The sequence below is a fragment of the Cynocephalus volans genome, chromosome 10 (genome assembly GCF_027409185.1).
Source record: "Cynocephalus volans isolate mCynVol1 chromosome 10, mCynVol1.pri, whole genome shotgun sequence".
Classification (NCBI taxonomy): domain Eukaryota; kingdom Metazoa; phylum Chordata; class Mammalia; order Dermoptera; family Cynocephalidae; genus Cynocephalus; species Cynocephalus volans.
In genome coordinates this window covers 29,445,185-29,461,511 of record NC_084469.1, presented here as the reverse complement: position 1 = coordinate 29,461,511, position 16,327 = coordinate 29,445,185, and the positions used below count along the sequence as shown (strand labels likewise).

At 58.5% G+C, this 16,327-nt stretch overlaps 1 protein-coding gene across 1 annotated transcript; it reads left to right on the top strand.

The window, feature by feature from the left end:
• Nucleotides 1-362: 362 nt before the first annotated feature.
• Nucleotides 363-16,044, top strand: MNT (MAX network transcriptional repressor). Its single transcript, XM_063110779.1, has 6 exons — nucleotides 363-545; nucleotides 5,848-6,427; nucleotides 6,987-7,028; nucleotides 7,181-7,292; nucleotides 12,394-12,586; nucleotides 12,794-16,044. The coding sequence occupies exons 1-6, from the start codon at nucleotides 473-475 to the stop codon at nucleotides 13,564-13,566; spliced, it is 1,773 nt and encodes a 590-aa protein (XP_062966849.1). The 5' UTR covers nucleotides 363-472; the 3' UTR covers nucleotides 13,567-16,044.
• The last annotated feature ends 283 nt before the right edge of the window (nucleotides 16,045-16,327 follow it).

Here is a 16,327-nt window from a genome sequence, read left to right as displayed (position 1 = left end):
TCCACCCGACAGACGCCGCGGCCCTGCGGGCGGGGGCTCCGGTCCAGGCTTTGGCTGCGGCCCCGGTGTAGTAGCGGGGGCGGCGGCCGGGGGCAGCGCGGCTCCTTCCCTTGTTGTGTGTGTCGGTGCCTCCTCGCCATCTTGTTGCAAAGCCCTTTCTTGTCGGCGGGACTCCCGGGGGCCGCGGGGCGGGAGGCATTAGAAAGGAGGAAGAGAGGGAGGGGAAAGAGGGAGGCAGCGCCGCTTTTTTTTTTTGCATCCAATTTTTTTAAATTTGCAAATTTATATTTTGCAAATATTTGGGGAGACATTGATTTTGCTCCCCGTTCCTCCCTGCGGAGTGCGCTGCGCCGCCCAGCCCTGTCGCCCCCCGGAGGTGATCCCTCCCTCCTGCCTGCCCGCCAGCCTGACCTGTGCCTGGCTCGCGGGCCGCAGCCTCGGCCCCGGCGCGTCCCCGGCAGCTCTCGACGCGATGAGCATAGAGACGCTACTGGAGGCGGCCCGCTTCCTGGAATGGCAAGCGCAGCAACAACAGAGAGCACGTGGTGAGAGGCCGGGCCGGGCCCCTGGGGCACAGGGGAAGGGGAGGCGAGTGACCTCGGTTCCCGAACCCACGCGAAACCGCGGGCAGGCCCCCTTCCGAGCGGCCCGCGAGCCGGGCAATGCACGGCTCCCCGCAAGAGCCGCCGCCCGGGGAGGCGTGATGTGGGCAGCGGAATTAATTAATGAATTCATTAAAGCAGCGGGGGACCCGGCGCCTGTGGGCGCCACCCCAGCTACCTGGCACCCCCGTGCACTTTCTGTGGGGGACTCCTTTCGCGTGGGCCAGCGGCATCCTTGGTGGCGCTGAGGATGTGTGAGTCGGGGGGTGGGGTAAGGAATGGTGTTGCGTGGGGGTGGCAGACCCGTGTGTGCGTGCGTGTGTGCACGGGGGATGTGTGATGTGAGCCTCGGGGAGAGCGAATGAACGGACGTGTGCACGGGCGTGTGTAGAGCACACGAGTGGGCGTGTGTGTAACGGAGTGCGGGTGGGAATTACTCTACGCCGATCTGCTCTCCGGCTTTCCTAGCCCCGTGGGGAGGGTGCGGGGGGCGCTCCTGGCAGATCTACACGCCGCTTGGGGCGGAGGCGGCCTTTGCAGAATGAAATGACATCGCGTGTCTTATGATCCTGGCCAGCCCCACCTGACCCCGCCTCCCAGAGCTGGGCTGGGTCGCGCGTCAGGGGTTTGGGTGAGAGCCGGGCTAATTGGGAGTCTGAGAAATGGCCCGCGGGCTGCTGGGGACAGCCCCCGGGACCCCTCGCAGTGGCCCGCTTTAGCCGGTGTGGAATGTGGCGTGTCTGCGCGTTCCAAACCCGCTCTCGGCTGGAATGTTGCGTGTGCCTGCGTTCCAAGCCCGTTGGTTACACCGGGTGGTGACGTGGACGGGCCCCGCCCCCGACCACGTGCACCGGGGACACTCCCGCTGGGGACGGCCCGGCCCCTCCTCCTCGCCTCGCAGTCGGCCGGGGGCGGGGCCGGCGAGGGGCCTTGCGTCGGGTTGGGCCCGAGCTCGAGCCCTGGCCTCTGGGCAGCTCCCAGGGAGAGAGCCTTTGCCCTGCAAGAGAGAAGCCGAGTCCACCTGTCCGTTCTAACCCCAAACCTCCTGGTTTTGAACCGGAGGCTAGGGAAACCCTCAGAATCTCAGGGCGACAGACATTTAGAGCTCACATCTTCCCACTGACCCCCAAAACGTTCTCTCCAGGCCTTCTTGTCAACACCCCTGGCCACACTGGAATAAGCCTGGCTGAGAAGGAGCAAACTTTGGTGTTCCTTCGACAGGGAGGAGATGAGGCTTTTCATGCTGCCTATCCCCATGCGTCCTAGTTGGTGGTTACTAGCTGCAGGGTGCTGCAGAAATGGGGACTGGGGGAAAAGACCTCCGTTTTCCAGACTGCTGCGAGAGCCTCAGCCCTGGAACGGTGTGTGTGCAGTTCCCGGGGATTCCTTTGCCCTCCCGGCCGCCCCAGAACCCCTCGGCAGGGCTGGTTGTGGTGGAGAGAGTGCTTCGCCCTCCTTTCCTTTCTCTCTGCCTATTGTTGCTTCAATGATGAGTCATGCAGGAGGTAGTAGTGTGTGTTGTGTGCGCGCGCGCGCCTGCAGCGTGTGCCGCGGCAGCGGCGGCAACGGGGCGGGGGAGTTGCGGGTTCGCCGGCTTGCTTACTCCGGTCGGGCCGACTGGCCTCTCAAGGTCAAGAGTCACTAGAGATATGTGAGACCCAGATACTAGGGTTTTGCAGAACTGGTCGGCTGAGACATCCGCCCAAATACCCCTCCCCCTTGTTTTTGGGGTCCAGAGCAGGGTCAGGCAATGGACAGTGTTGGTGGTGACCGGGAATGTCCTGCGTGCGGGTCCGGTAGCGGGGGGGGGGGGGGGGGGGGGGTGGGAGCGGGGGGGGGAGCGGGGGGGGGCACAGGGGGGAAGAGTGTGCACAAGGTTTAGAGAGACTGAATCACCTGCTGCCACCATCAACAAAATGAAATTCAAGAACACCTATTGTGTCCCCACTGTGTACCAGGCACTGTGCTAGAGGTGATCAGGATCGACCCTGCTATTGCCGCCAGAAAATGCTCACTTCACCCTCTCCTTACCTTCAGGCTGGTCGGCCACATGGGGAAGAGAGAAAGACTCCCACTGTCATTCTTCCCACTCTTTCCCAAATAAGTAAGCCCAGAGCTGACCAGTAAGATAGAAGGGGTAGATCTATGCAGCACTGTGAAGAAACCCAGGAAAGGTCCTCTCCTGAGAAGCTGCCCAGCCAGAGCTTCTTGGTGCTGGGTCGGGGGTCTTCGGGGATGGGTGGGTGCGGGAAAGCCAAATCCACTCCAAAAACTAATTTACAGATGGCTAGACCCGGTCCCAGCAGTTCAATCTCCAGAATTTATTTTCTTCTCCCTCCTGAGCTTCTGTCCTTTGATCTGGGGCAGGAAGAATGTGAGAGAAGGGGGTGGCACGTGAACCTGCTGACCAGAACTGCATTCTTGGGGTATTTACCTGATGGTCAGCTCTGAACAGGGGTCCTCTTGTCCATTCCCCCTTTCAACCTCAATGGTGGGTCTCCAGACCTACACCAGCAGTTTGCTCACATGATGAACCTGAGGATGTGTGTGCAGGTGAGTGTGTGAGAGAGGGAAGAGAGGGAAAGGGCAAAGCCATTCTGGTGCTTAGCAGGAGGGCCTGGCCTGGTCTTTTCTAGGAGTTGAGGAGGTGGCTTGGATGGAACTCTCTTCTACCTTGATTGGAGGGAGCTGGCTGGAGTGTCCAGAGGCCCCTCTAGCTCCCTGTTAGCATGTAGAAGGGAAGAATTCCTGTGCATGCTGGGGCCACAGCTTGAGAAGGTTGAAGGGACCACAATGTCATGCTCTTGACTGGGGGCGAAGCCTCAGCTTCTTGGTCACCCCAAGGGGTCATGCTAAATTCTTTGGGGGCAGCCTCTGGATAGAGTCCAGGGAGGGTGCTGGAGTATGTATGTGCATGTATGTGAGTGAGAGAAAGAGTGTACCTGTGGGTGCAGCAGCACCTTCTTTTAAAGAGGCTAAACACAGATTGCTCCTGAGGGAGGTCCCAGCGCTCACCAGTCTGTCTCCCCCTTTCCATTGCACAGGGAGAGGGTCGCTGCTGGGTGGGGGATGGGTCAGAGCTGGAGGGGGGAGCAGGAAGCTTTGGTGAGCTGGATCTGGCGTGGGGCACCCCCTCTTCTTCACCACCAGTCAAGCGTTACCATGCTGGTCCAGGTGTGATAGAACTTTGCCATTCACGTGGCTCCTTCCTGGCACTTGTGGGTCTACCTGTCTGATTCTGGGAAAGAGAGGAAAGAAGGAGGTTGCCATATCCTTGGTGAGCTTTGGAGTTGCTTTAAAATGTGGGGAATGTGGGGTTTGCCTGTAGTCTGGGTCCCCAGGGCACCTGTTCTTGGGACTTGGGGCCCTGTCTGTCCTTCTGCCTGTAGAGTGTGGCCCCAAGGCCAGTGAAAGCTTAGGTCCTGGGTCAGTCAAAGGAATGGAGCTGGGTGCTATGTTGGGTCCTAAGCTGGAGGGTCTTGTCTTGGGAGTAGTTTGAGATGGAGAATGACCCTGGGGGGTCCCAGGCCAGGCCTGAGAATGGTTCTGTAGCTGGAACTCAGCATGCTTCTTGGCCGGTGTGGTTTGTGGGAAGCTGGAGCACAGAGAGCTGGTTTTCTCTGGGTCTGTAACATAGGCTTGGGAGAGCAGGGCCTGCTCTCCTTGGAGCCAGCCTGCACCTCCCCTTGGTAAAGGGCTGGGGAGATATGGAAGAGGCCCACTCCAGAACTCTGGCTGCTGGGAAACCACTGAGTGCTCCCCTCTCAGAACACTTCCCCTCTACTTCCTCCTCGTCTGTTCCTCTCCGCAGGAGGGAGGTGCTGGGAGCAGGCCTGGCTCACATTCAAGCTGTTGATTGGCCAAAGCCCCCCCCCCCCGCCCCCGCCATCCCACCCAGGCCTCTGATTTTCTGGGGCCTCTGAGCCAGTAAGACACAGTGGGGGGTTGTTGCCCTGCTCCCTAGAGGGGACTTAGCCAGTTTTGTCCCCCAGCCCCACCCCATGTGGGGTGGCGTGTTTGGGGCGTGTCCACCAACAGTGCTGTCAGCTCTGTTAGTCAGCAAGTGGTGAATCCAGGGCAGGAGAGGGCTGGTTGTCCAGCTTGCTCTCTCGCCTGGGGGCTGCAGATGCTCAGGAGGGCCCGGCCCAGCCCTGTAGACGGGGAACCGGCATGGTGGGGAACTGGAATGGTAGAGAGGGGTCTCTGGATCAGGAAAGGGCCCTCTTCCCTTCCCCTGTTCTCAGCCAGCTCCTGAGCAGGCATCACGTCCCTGCTGGGCTTTTAGCAGAGATGCTGAACCGATGAGGTGAAGGTTGTCTGAGCCCACTGTTCTGCCGGACCCCGTTAAAGAGCTCAGTTTGTGCTGCTGCTGCTGCTGGTGGGGATGGGGGGGCAGGGGGCATTGCGAGAAATGAGTTCTAGCATGAGAAGGAGCAGAGAGAAAGCAAGTGGGTTTATTGAATGGTCCTTGAAGAAAACAGAGAGGCATTGGGTCCTAGCCTTTGGAGTCAGTAGTCAGGGCCATTCCTCATGTGTGAACTGAAGGTGATGTTCCTCCCCTGCCTGAGATGTGGGTCTTGTAATGATCCAACGGGTGTGAGTGTGAGAAGATACCTAGTGAGCATATGTTGGCACAGTAAGTACAGGGACTCCGGCCAGGTGTCAGGAGCTTCTGTGTGACCCTCAACTAATCACTTTGCCTCTCTGAGCTTCACTGATCTCATCTGTGAAATGAAGGTACTGCCTGCCCTCTAGGAGGTGTTTGGTAAATATTGTTGAAGGCCTTCCGCACAAGCTGTGGTCTGTTGGCACCCCCTCCTTTCTCCCAAGGTGGTCTGTGAAGTCTTTTGTGGACTGGCCTCTGCCCTCCTCATCTGTGACTCTGGTCTCCTTGGCCCTGTTGCTCCTGACCCTTCTTGTTCATCACCTGCCTACCCCCTCAACCTTCAGGTTGCTGGGCCTGCAGCATCCTCTCTAATAGCTCCTGCTCTGCCTTTCCATGGTCCCCTGTTCTTCCCCCAGCCTGGATTGTCATCCCATTACTTGTCCTCCTCGCCCCAGCACTTTCCATTACCCCAGTGCCTTGCTGGATGTGGAGGGGTAGTTGTGGGGTCTCAGGCTGGGCAGGGGTGTCCCTGTGCACTGATTGGGATAGGGGCAGAGGCTGGGTGAGGGTTGGACAGGAGAAGCTGGGGCCCAGGACCATCGGCCCTGCTGAGACACCCCTTGTGTTCTCTCTGCGTAGAGGAGCAGGAGCGGCTTCGCTTGGAGCGGGAGCGGGAGCAGGAGCAGAAGAAGGCCAGTAGCCTGGCTAGGCTGGCACATGCCCTGCCGGTGGAGGAGCCCCGCATCGAGGCACCACCTCTGCCTCTGTCCCCACCGGCACCCCCACCAGCACCCCCACCAGCACTTGCCACCCCCACCCCACTGACTGTCATTCCTATTCCTGTAGTGACCAACTCCCCTCAGCCACTGCCCCCAGCCCCACCACTGCCCCCTGCAGCCCAGCCACTGCCCCTGGCGCCTCGTCAGCCAGCCCTGGTCAGCACCCCTGGACTCAGCATTAAGGAGCCTGCCCCCCTGCCCACAAGGCCGCCGGTGCCCACCCCTGCTCCCCTTCTGCCAGACTCGAAGACTACCGTTCCACCCACTGGCAGCCCCAAGCCTTTGCAGCCCCTACCCACGCCCATCCTGACCATAGCACCACACCCTGGAGTCCAGCCTCACCTGGCCCCCCAGCAACCACCCCCACCCACGCTTGGGACCCTGAAGTTGGCACCAGCTGAAGAAGTCAAATCCAGCGAACAGAAGAAGAGGCCTGGGGGGTGAGTGAGGTGTGGCAGAGTCGGGGCTGGTGGGCTGGAGAGGAGAACCGTCCACCACCTGGGCTGCGTGTGCAAGAGGCATGTCCTGCCTCCCCATCCCAGAAGCGCCTCCTGTATTTGGACACATTCTCACTGTGCCCATCTCTGTCCCGGGAATGAATGGCCGTTGCCCTCTGTTGTTCTCAGGCTTCTGTGTTCTCTGACTCCCTCCAAGGCTGGGGTTTATGGCATTTCCAGGCCTCTGGACCGAGTATTGGAGTATGGGCCTCTGAGTGAAGGCTGGGGTTAACCAGCTGCTTGAGTCCCAGGAGCCCTTGTGTCCTCACCGTCGGACAGGTGGCATGGAGGGTTCCGGGGCTTGTGGATTATGAACATAGATGTACCCTCCAAGGGTGGACGTGACACGGCACAGAGCGAACACCTCCCTTCCATTGCTGCTTTTATAGAGAGAGAATGTTGGAGACAAAAAGTCTGTGGCGTTTGGGGGATGGCGGCGGGGGTCAGGAAGGCCGCCTAATCGGGTCCTCCTCCCTGAGCCTCCTGTCTGTCTGGGTTTCAGGATCGGAACCAGAGAAGTCCACAACAAATTGGAGAAGAACAGGTGTGTGTGCGTGCGTGTGTGACTCTGGGCCCGCCCCGCCCGCTCCTGGGACTCGCCCCGCCCTCGGCCCCCAGCTCCACTTGGGCCTCCCCCCCCACCCCCCCCACCCCCCCCCCTGCGCTGGCTGATGGGCGGTCGCTCCCTCTCCCCAGGAGGGCCCATCTGAAGGAATGCTTCGAGACCCTGAAGCGCAACATCCCCAACGTGGACGACAAGAAGACGTCGAATCTGAGCGTGCTGCGGACGGCGCTGCGGTACATCCAGGTATGGGAGAGGGAAGCAGGGCTCGGCGGAGAGCGGGCGGTGGCCGCGACGACCGCCTTCCTTCCCTCACCGCTGCCCGCCCCGTTGGCCGGTGCTGGCTCCCCCGCCCGCCTCCACGCGGGCGCTGAGCACATGGCCCAGCTGACGTCAGCGGGGCTCCCTGCCCGGGAGGGGGCAGGCGGAAGAGGGCGCGTGCGCAGGGAGGGCGGCCTCGGCCCTCCCCTCCCCCGCCCGGCCGCTCCGCGGATCCCGGGCGTCGGCGGCGCGGCAGCCGCAGTCTCGGCGTCCCCGGGCCGGGGAGGCGTGCGCTCTCCGCTCGCTCGGTGTAAAACCCGCGTTCCGCGTCAGTGCACCCACGGCCAGAAGGGCGTGGAGCGTCCCGCACCTCCACCCTGCCCGCAGTCCTGGGCGGGAACCCCGATTCGTCGGAACATCTGTCGCTAGTTGGGGGTGGAGGTGCCCCTGGGCGTGGTCTCCGCCACACGGCGGCACGCGGTGAGGCCCCCCACTTGTACCCCAGCACTAAGATCCTTTCAGTGAGCGCATCGAGGTGCCACGACCCGAGTCTCAGGGTTGAACGTGGTGATGGGGGGAATGCAGCAGTCTGGAGGATAAAAAGCCCCAGGGTCACCGAACCTTGAACAATTAGGCTTTCCTTCTGCCTGGGGTTAAGGGAGAAAAAGGCGGGGTCCCTCCTGGCCGCGTATCTCCTCCCTTTGGCGTTGGCTCCTCTCCGCAGTACCAAAGGGGGGCTGCCAGATAAAACAGTTGCCATGACGGCCCGGAGTTTCGGTTTCCCTGGAAACCGGCTGTGGGTTCCGCGTGTTGGGAAGGAGGCTGTGGGGGATGGGGCGGGCGGCCACGCTCGGCTGCCGCGGAGTCGGGGAGCCGTTGGGGACTGGGAGGGACTTAGGGCTCCCTGCCCGCGCGGGGCGAGGGCGGGGTGAGCCTCAGGGTCTCCCTGCCGGGCCACTTGGTAAACTTTGGGGTGCTGGGCGGTGTCATGACCTCTGTGGGAGGGGTCGGCAAAGAAGGTCCCCCCGGGCCAGGAGCTAGCACCGGACGCCACCCCTCCCCCGGCCTCGACTGCGGGGTCACAGCCCTGAGGTAACCGGAGCCTGACTTCCTTGGCGGCGGAGGCGCTGCTTCGCGACTGCTCCCAGCGGTGACTCCCTCCCCTCCTCCGCCCAATTCGCGCTCTTCCGCCCGCCCTCCTGGCGAGGGGGTGGGGCTGGCACGCCGCCTGGCGGCTTCCCGGCAGCCAGGGGGCGGGGCCGGGCTCTTGGATTGGCTGGGCCCGGCAGGGGGCGGGGCGCCCAAGCGCGCGGAGAGAGGGTGAGGCCCGCCGGGAGTGACGCAGCAAAGCCGGGTCCGCGTGGGTGCGCGCGTGCTCCGGGAGGGGCGGGGCCTCGCCTGCGGCCCGAATGGCCCGGGAGGGGTGGTGCCCCGGGTTTCTTAGGGTCCCCGGGAGGCTGTGAAAGGCCAGGTGGCTTATTTCTTGGATGTTTTCGTAGAACTTGAGCTTGGGTATAATTTGCCTTCTATCATAAGGCCTCTTAGTAAGTCCTTGTCTGTATGCTATGACATTTTCTATGAAACTTTCCTATAGGATGATGTCAAATGTGAAAAAATAATAGTACTTTTGTCATAGGGATGGTAGAAGGATTAAATGAGATTGTTCATGCAAGTAATTCTTAGTATTCTAAACATTAGCTTAAGAGGAATTATTATTGAGAAATAGGAAAGATGGAATGGCGAATTCCTCTTTTTATTTTATTATTATTATTATTATTTATTTATTTATTTATTTTAAAGATGACCGGTAAGGGGATCGCAACCCTTGGCTTGGTGTTGTCAGCACCACACTCAGCCAGTGAGCAAACCGGCCATCCCTATATAGGATCTGAACCCGTGGCCTTGGTGTTATCAGCACCGCACTCTACCGAGTGAGCCACGGGCCGGCCCGAATTCCTCTTTTTATATACACACTTGGGGAGGGGAGCCTGTATAACATTCGGATTTGAATAATTTAGAAACAGACTCAGTGGAAGTAGCTCAGTGAAGCTCCTTAGGACCTGGACTTGGACTGAGTAGAAAGCGGGTGGACCCCAGGCTTTCCATAAGGAACACTTGTCCTGGTGTAGGTAGAAGCAGAAGCAGTAAAAAAACTTACAGGACTCTATAAATCCTTCATCATTCATTTATTCACTCAGGTACTAACCAGGCTCTGCGTCTGCTTCTGAGGATATAGTGGAGTGCAAAGAAAAAAGTGTGGGCCTCTATCCTTTTAGGATTGGCCTTGCGGCAGGTTATAAACAAGTAACCATACAAACGACCATGCCTTGGAAGTGTAATAGGGACAAGAATGGCAGGATCTGTTCTGGGGAGGTAGGGAAGTCATTGCTGAGGAAAGAACATTTGAGTTGAGACCTGCAGGCGAAGTTGGGGTGAACTAGGCAAGGTAGAAAGCAGAGAGTCCAGCACAGGCCAAAGTTTCTCCAGCAGGAGGGAGTAGGATGCATTTTTGGAAGTAAAAGATAGGAGGGTTGCCCTGCAGCAATAGGAGCAGCAGGCACTAGACAAGAGTGGAAAATTGGTTCTGGATAGACCGTGGGGCCGTGTAGACTGAGGACTTTGGTTGTATGCTGAGAGCAGGAAGCTGTGGGAAGAGGGTAGCACACAGCTAGATTCTAGAATGGCTTGGAGATAGGAAAGGATTTGAAGAAAGCCACAGTAAAGTGGGTAGAGACAGGAAGAGAAGTAAGCAGGTACCTAACCAGTTATCAGGTAGTCACAGAAAAGACATAGGTTTAAAAGGAGGCATTGTGGACTAAAGTTAGACCCTGGGGAAATTGCAGGGGCCTCTAGGCCTGTGGAGAACTGGCCTAGGTGAGGAGAAATTTGGGCCCCTGACATTCTCTCTCCCTAACCCAGAAGTCTAGCCTCCTTGCAAGTGGGTAGAGTTCAGGATGGCCTCCTCCAGCCTCAAGTAGTCGTGTTCTAGTGAGGGCTGACTCACCATGAGCCTGTTGTTGATGTGGCCTCATCTGATGTCATGTCCCGCCCTGGCCTCTCAGGGGTAGAACCAGGTGAGAAGCCACATAGGTGTGTGCATGTGTGTAGGGGAAGGGGAGGTCTTTTCTATCTTTTTAGCAAAAATGTGGGGAGAAGCAGGTTAAACTCAAAGCTAGGATGACAGAGGGGGACTTTGTATGGCCTGGGATTGGCGACAAGTGTCAAGCACCTTGGTTTCAGGCCAGTACAGAACGCGGCTGTATCTGGGTTGTGTGTCACAGGAATTAATGGTTTGAGGCATCTCTAGCCGGTGTGGTCAGAAATGCAAGGAGTTGGGGCTGCTGGAGGGAGTGTGGGGAAGTTGGGCCTAGTTGGTGGGTAGGGTTGAAGACATTTCCATGTCCGTCCAGGAAAAGCTGCTGCAACACAGCAAAACTGCCCCTAGGGCTTGGAAGTGGGGAAAACTCCAGTCTGGTGGGTTACTGTGATTCTCGGATGGAGGTGGAAATTAACATGCTCACCAAGAAGCAGGGGCAGCACCCGCACAGACCCTTCTCCTGGGGCTGAGTAAGCACGCTGTACATAGCTCTCCCTGCCACTGGTAGGGTCGAGGATATAAATGAACTTTGAAACAGTCCTTGCCTTCACTCACAGTGTGTGATGAGGTGGAAGACAAAACATAACACATAAAATATTTCAGTGGTCATATGAGCCAGTGTCTGATTAACTGAGACCTGACAGTCTCCCCAAAATGCTCAGGTATGTGGTTGCAGACAGGTTCCAGAGAGGAAAGCTAAGACAAGCTGTTGAGGTTGGTGTGTGAAGAGCCTATGGGCTCTGCACTTGGATGTGATTGGCACACCTTGGAAGTTGGGAGCTCAGGAGCAGGTCAAGAAAGGAACTCAAGGGTCAGCAAAGACAGGAATGTCTCCATTGTCTGGTGAACACAGTGGTCAGTACATGCCTAGGTGGGGAGAAGCTACCAACGGGGGTGAGACTTAGAACAGTCGGTTAATAAAGTTTCAGGGTCAGGAGATCACAGGAAAGACTTCTGGTGTGGAAAGGAGCTCAAAAGTGGGACACAAGCTGGCCTTTTGGAGCTGCTAATAAGCTTGGAGAGCCTCATGCGAGGGGGGCAGTGCCACAGTGTGTAAGGCGAGGCGTCAGCGCTGTGTGGGGTAGGGAGCGCCCTCCTGGTGTTCTCAGTGAAGAGGCAGCATCAGCATCATGCGGGGAGGGCTGGCCTGGAACCTTGGAGAAACCTCTCCAGGCATGCTCAGTCAGTCAGTGGGGGATGTTGGAACCCCAAGAGCCATTTCTCATTGATCAGTGCAGCTCAGGAATAAATGTCGGAGAGGGGAGGTACATTCCTGGGCTGGGGGATTGTTCAGCAGCCTAGGGAGTCTGGAGGGCTGTGGGGAGAGTAGTAGGAAGGAGAGGTGGAGAGAGGTATGTAAACAGCGTTGTCGCAGCAGCGCAGGTGGCACCGTGGGGAATAGCCCAGGAAGTGGGAGAGGAGGTGTGGAGCCAGCAGCTGCTGGGGGAGACATAAGCAGGTTATGAATGTGAAATGGGGAGGGCTGGTGTCACAAAGTTTAGTGGGTCATTCTCCAAGGACATTGAAGTTACCAAGGAAACAAGAGAATGGTGAAGTAGCAAGAAGTGCAGGATTGTTTGGACTTCTCTGGGGAGTGGGTTCCCAGGAGGGTAGCTTGTGGCATCCATGACTGAGCAGAACAGTGGTGGGGGCTCCACTGGGTGGGACTGGGAAGTGGGGAGGCTGCGAGGAGGAGGCAAGAGGCTGGGAATCCCCTCAGGACAGAATTGATATGATCAGTGGGGAAGGGCCCCCGTACTTGGGTCAGGGCTGACCGGGATCTGTGCTGTCTTTCCTGGGACGTTGGGCCTCACTGGCCAGAGCCGTGGACCAGGAGGGAGGTGTGGTCCCAACAGCCTGGTCAGGCTGGGCCTCCTGGTTGCTGCAGACTTGACCTGTTGGCTGGCTGATGTGGATAGAAGTTTTGAGATACCGTGGGCCCCGTGGCTGCTGCTCACATGTCCTGCTGTCCCTTGCCCTGTCCCTCAGTCCCTGAAGAGGAAGGAGAAGGAGTACGAGCATGAGATGGAGCGGCTGGCTCGGGAGAAGATTGCCACGCAGCAGCGGCTAGCGGAGCTGAAGCATGAGCTGAGCCAGTGGATGGACATGCTGGAGATTGACCGAGTGCTCCGGCAGACAGGCCAGCCCGAGGACGACCAGGCCTCCACCTCGACAGCCTCTGGTGAGCCCTGGCCCTGCACTGGCCCCCCCATCCTCAACATGCTGCCCTTGAACCTCAAATTCCAGCCTCTCCAGCCAGGCTCTTGCCTGCTAGTAAAGACACCCTCCACCCAGCCCCGTCATATCCCCAACCCTATGAGTACTGCGGCTCCAACCATTTGTTTCCCAAGCACTTCTGATCTGCTCCCTGCCCCATGTTCCCCCACAGAGGGTGAAGACAACATAGATGAGGACATGGAGGAGGACCGGGCGGACCTGGGTCCACCTAAGCTGAGCCATCGTCCCCAGCCGGAGCTGCTAAAGTCCACCCTGCCACCCCCCAACACTGTCCCTGCAGCTTTACCTCCCCACTCACACCCCCACCCCCACCCCCACCCAGTGGCCCTGTCTCCTGCCCACCTCCCTGTGCAGCAGCAGCAGCCACCGCAGAAGACCCCTCTGCCGGCCCCTCCTCCCCCACCGGCAGCCCCTGCCCAGACGCTGGTGCCAGCTCCGGCCCATCTTGTGGCCACGGCTGGGGGCAGCTCCACGGTCATCGCCCACACAGCCACCACCCATGCCTCAGTCATCCAGACTGTGAACCACGTTCTACAGGGGCCGGGTGGCAAGCACATTGCCCACATCGCCCCTTCGGCCCCCAGCCCTGCTGTGCAGCTGGCACCTGCCACACCCCCCATTGGCCACATCACAGTGCACCCTGCCACCCTCAACCATGTGGCCCACCTTGGTTCCCAGCTGCCCTTGTACCCGCAGCCTGTGGCGGTAAGCCAGCCTGTGGCGGTTAGCCACATCGCCCACACCCTCTCTCACCAGCAAGTGAATGGCACAGCTGGGCTGGGGCCCCCAGCCACTGTCATGGCAAAGCCAGCCATGGGGGCTCAGGTGGTGCACCACCCCCAGCTGGTGGGCCAGACAGTACTCAATCCTGTGACAATGGTCACCATGCCCTCCTTCCCGGTCAGCACGCTCAAGCTGGCTTGAGGATGAAGTCACTCAGAGGCCCCCAGTGGGGGCAGGGAAGGGGACCTGTCCCCCACTCTCCTACCCACCAGCTCCACACATTCCAGCTAGGCCCAGGCCTGCCCCACCCACACCCACCCCCAGGCCTCCTAGGGGAAGGGGGTGCAGAGACTCTGAGCCAGGGGTGGGAGGGACTGCCCCAGGCAGTTGGGCACAGGGCAGGGGGTTATCCTGCTGCCTTGGGACTTAGAATGACTGATGAGAGACAGTCTGGTGAACAAGCCACCTGTCCAGCCCGGTGCTGGCCCCAATGCCGTTCCTGCCTCCCCACCCTGTTCCCTGAAATCAGTGTGATGTGGACGTCTTGTTTTCTGACTTCTCCCCTGCCCTGCCCATCTTCCTGTGCTGCTGCTGCTATTGCTGTTCGGTGAGGTGGCTGAGTGCCCAGGCCTCCTCTCCTGAGCCTCAGTGTTCTCTTCCCAGGCCTTTGGAGGGAAACGAGGGAAGCAGAACTGAAGCCACTTAGCCCAGAAATCTGGGGACTGGCGGGGGGGGGGTGGTAGGATGTGAGGGGTCCTGCTCTGAGTACAGGTGACAGATCCTAGGAAGTAGTTGGTCTGGAGTCCTACCCAGACAGGTGGGTGTCCCACAGCCTGAGGCTCACTGACCCAGTTGTTGTCACTGTGATTCATTACAGTAGAAATCATTTATAATGAGTGATTCTGTATCAACAATAAACCAAACCTAAGCTCTGTCCCCTGTCCCCAACCTCTGCTACTGGACTTCTGACTTCAGGAAGGCAGTCTGAGGGTGAGGGTAGGGAAGAAGGGGCTTGGTGTCTGGCCTCCCATCCCTATCCCCAAAAGCCTGGGTCTGGATGGGAGGAGAGCGACTGGACCTCTATCTCCATCCCTGGGCTTGGCTCTTGATTTCCAAAAAGCAGTGAGGAGGGGCCCTGTCTATTGGACACTCCCCTGGTTCCCTGAATTCTGCTCAGTGCTGTGCACTCCCCCAAGGGATAGGTGGGCCTGGCTGTCTGGGTTTGGATGCCTCCTGCAGTTTGGGAGACATGGACCAGAACCTGGCCTTGGTTCCAGGAGCCTAGAAGTCACATTGTTTGAGGCATCAGGAAGTTGAAATCTAGGGGCTTGTATAAAGCCCTAAATCCCTCCCCAAACAGGCTATGGCGACCTGTGGAGAAGGGGGCAGGCAGAGTTGGGGTGTAGTGGCTATGGTGGGGGGCTGCTGCTGCTGCTCCAGCCTCTACTGTCATCTCTGGCCTTGGACCACTTCCCTTTCTCCAGTGGGCAATTTTGAGTCCCTCTCTGGTGAGGGCTGCTGTGCATCACCACCTTCCTCTGAGAAATGGTCCTTAGTTGGATCAAGGACAGGACTGAGCTTGGGGTGGGGAGGAGTAAGGGGGTCCTATGTTAGGGAATGCAGCTTTCCCCCTCTGCCTTGGCAGGCTGGCTTCTCTTTTTATGTGGGTATTTACTACAAGTGGCCTTGTGTCAAATACGCTCAGTTACACACACGCGTGCACACTCAGCTCTCCACCTGGACCTACACTAATGGCCTTTTGGTGTGTGTGGCGGGGGTAGGGAAGTGACTGTCCCTGGGTGTGACCCTTGCCTGATGGGCTGGGGCAGTGGGCTAGGCAGTTGAGGGGGCCTGGGGAGGAGAGTTCAGGGTCTTCTGAGGAGACCAGCGGAGGTCTTGAATAGATTCTCCCTTGAAACGAAGACTCCTTCGATGCCTAGGAACTTCCTTTCAGTTCCTTCCTGGTCTTGGAGACCTCCCTGGGGACTGTTATTCTCATTTTCCTCTCCTGGGGTGGGGAAAGGGATGGCCTGTGGGAGGGAATCCTGTGCCCACCCCAGCGCAGCAGTCCCATCTCACTGGCCTGCCGCCATTCTACAGCTGCAGCCCCCTTCACCAGATACCTTGGCTCTCGGGGGAGCCGGCTTTGCTGTTCCCATTGTGACAGTGAAAAGAGCAGGAACAATAAGAGCAGCTTTGGCGAACCCACCCTCCCCCCAGCCTGTTCCCCTCTCCTTGCATCCTGAGGCCAGTGGCCCCTCGGCCTGCACAGATACCTCATCATCCACCCGCCACCCCTCCCCTCCCTGACCCCCAGCAGTGGGGGCCTCCAAATCTAGTGCCGAATGACTATGTCCAGATTGGTGACGATGGGTGTTGTTGCTGTTGTTTCTGTTGCTGTTTGTGAATGCTGTGATGCTGTGTGCCCAAGTGGGCAGCCACCACCCAGCACTTCCTTGGGCATCTCCCCTCTGAGAGCTGTCAGGACCACATCTTTCCTCACCCAGTGGGACTGCCTGCCCCTTCCCTCCCTAACCCTTCCAGCCTGGGACAAACACACACACACACACACACACATACACATATACATATCTTACCTCTCATGCGTGTTTTACCTTTTGATGTTCAGAGTGGCTCACTGGCTGGGAGTCTTTACCTCGGGGAGGGGGGGAGGTTGGTTCCTTGGGGGGCCAAAGAAGGGCAGGGAATGCCTGGAGGATAATTGAGGGGTCACCATAACCCCTACTGTCTCCAGGAACAGCTCCCCCAATCCCAGGGCCCCATCTCCAAACCCCAAAGAGGTGGCCCTTGTTTACAGTGAGGACTTGGTCACTGTGTCTCCGTTTCCTGAAATATAAACTGTAGCGACCCCAGACTGTAGAGATTTTTATGTGTTTGGATACATCTGCTGTGTGGGAAAAAAAAAAAAAAAAAAAAAAAACCTACAAAAACCCTAATTTTG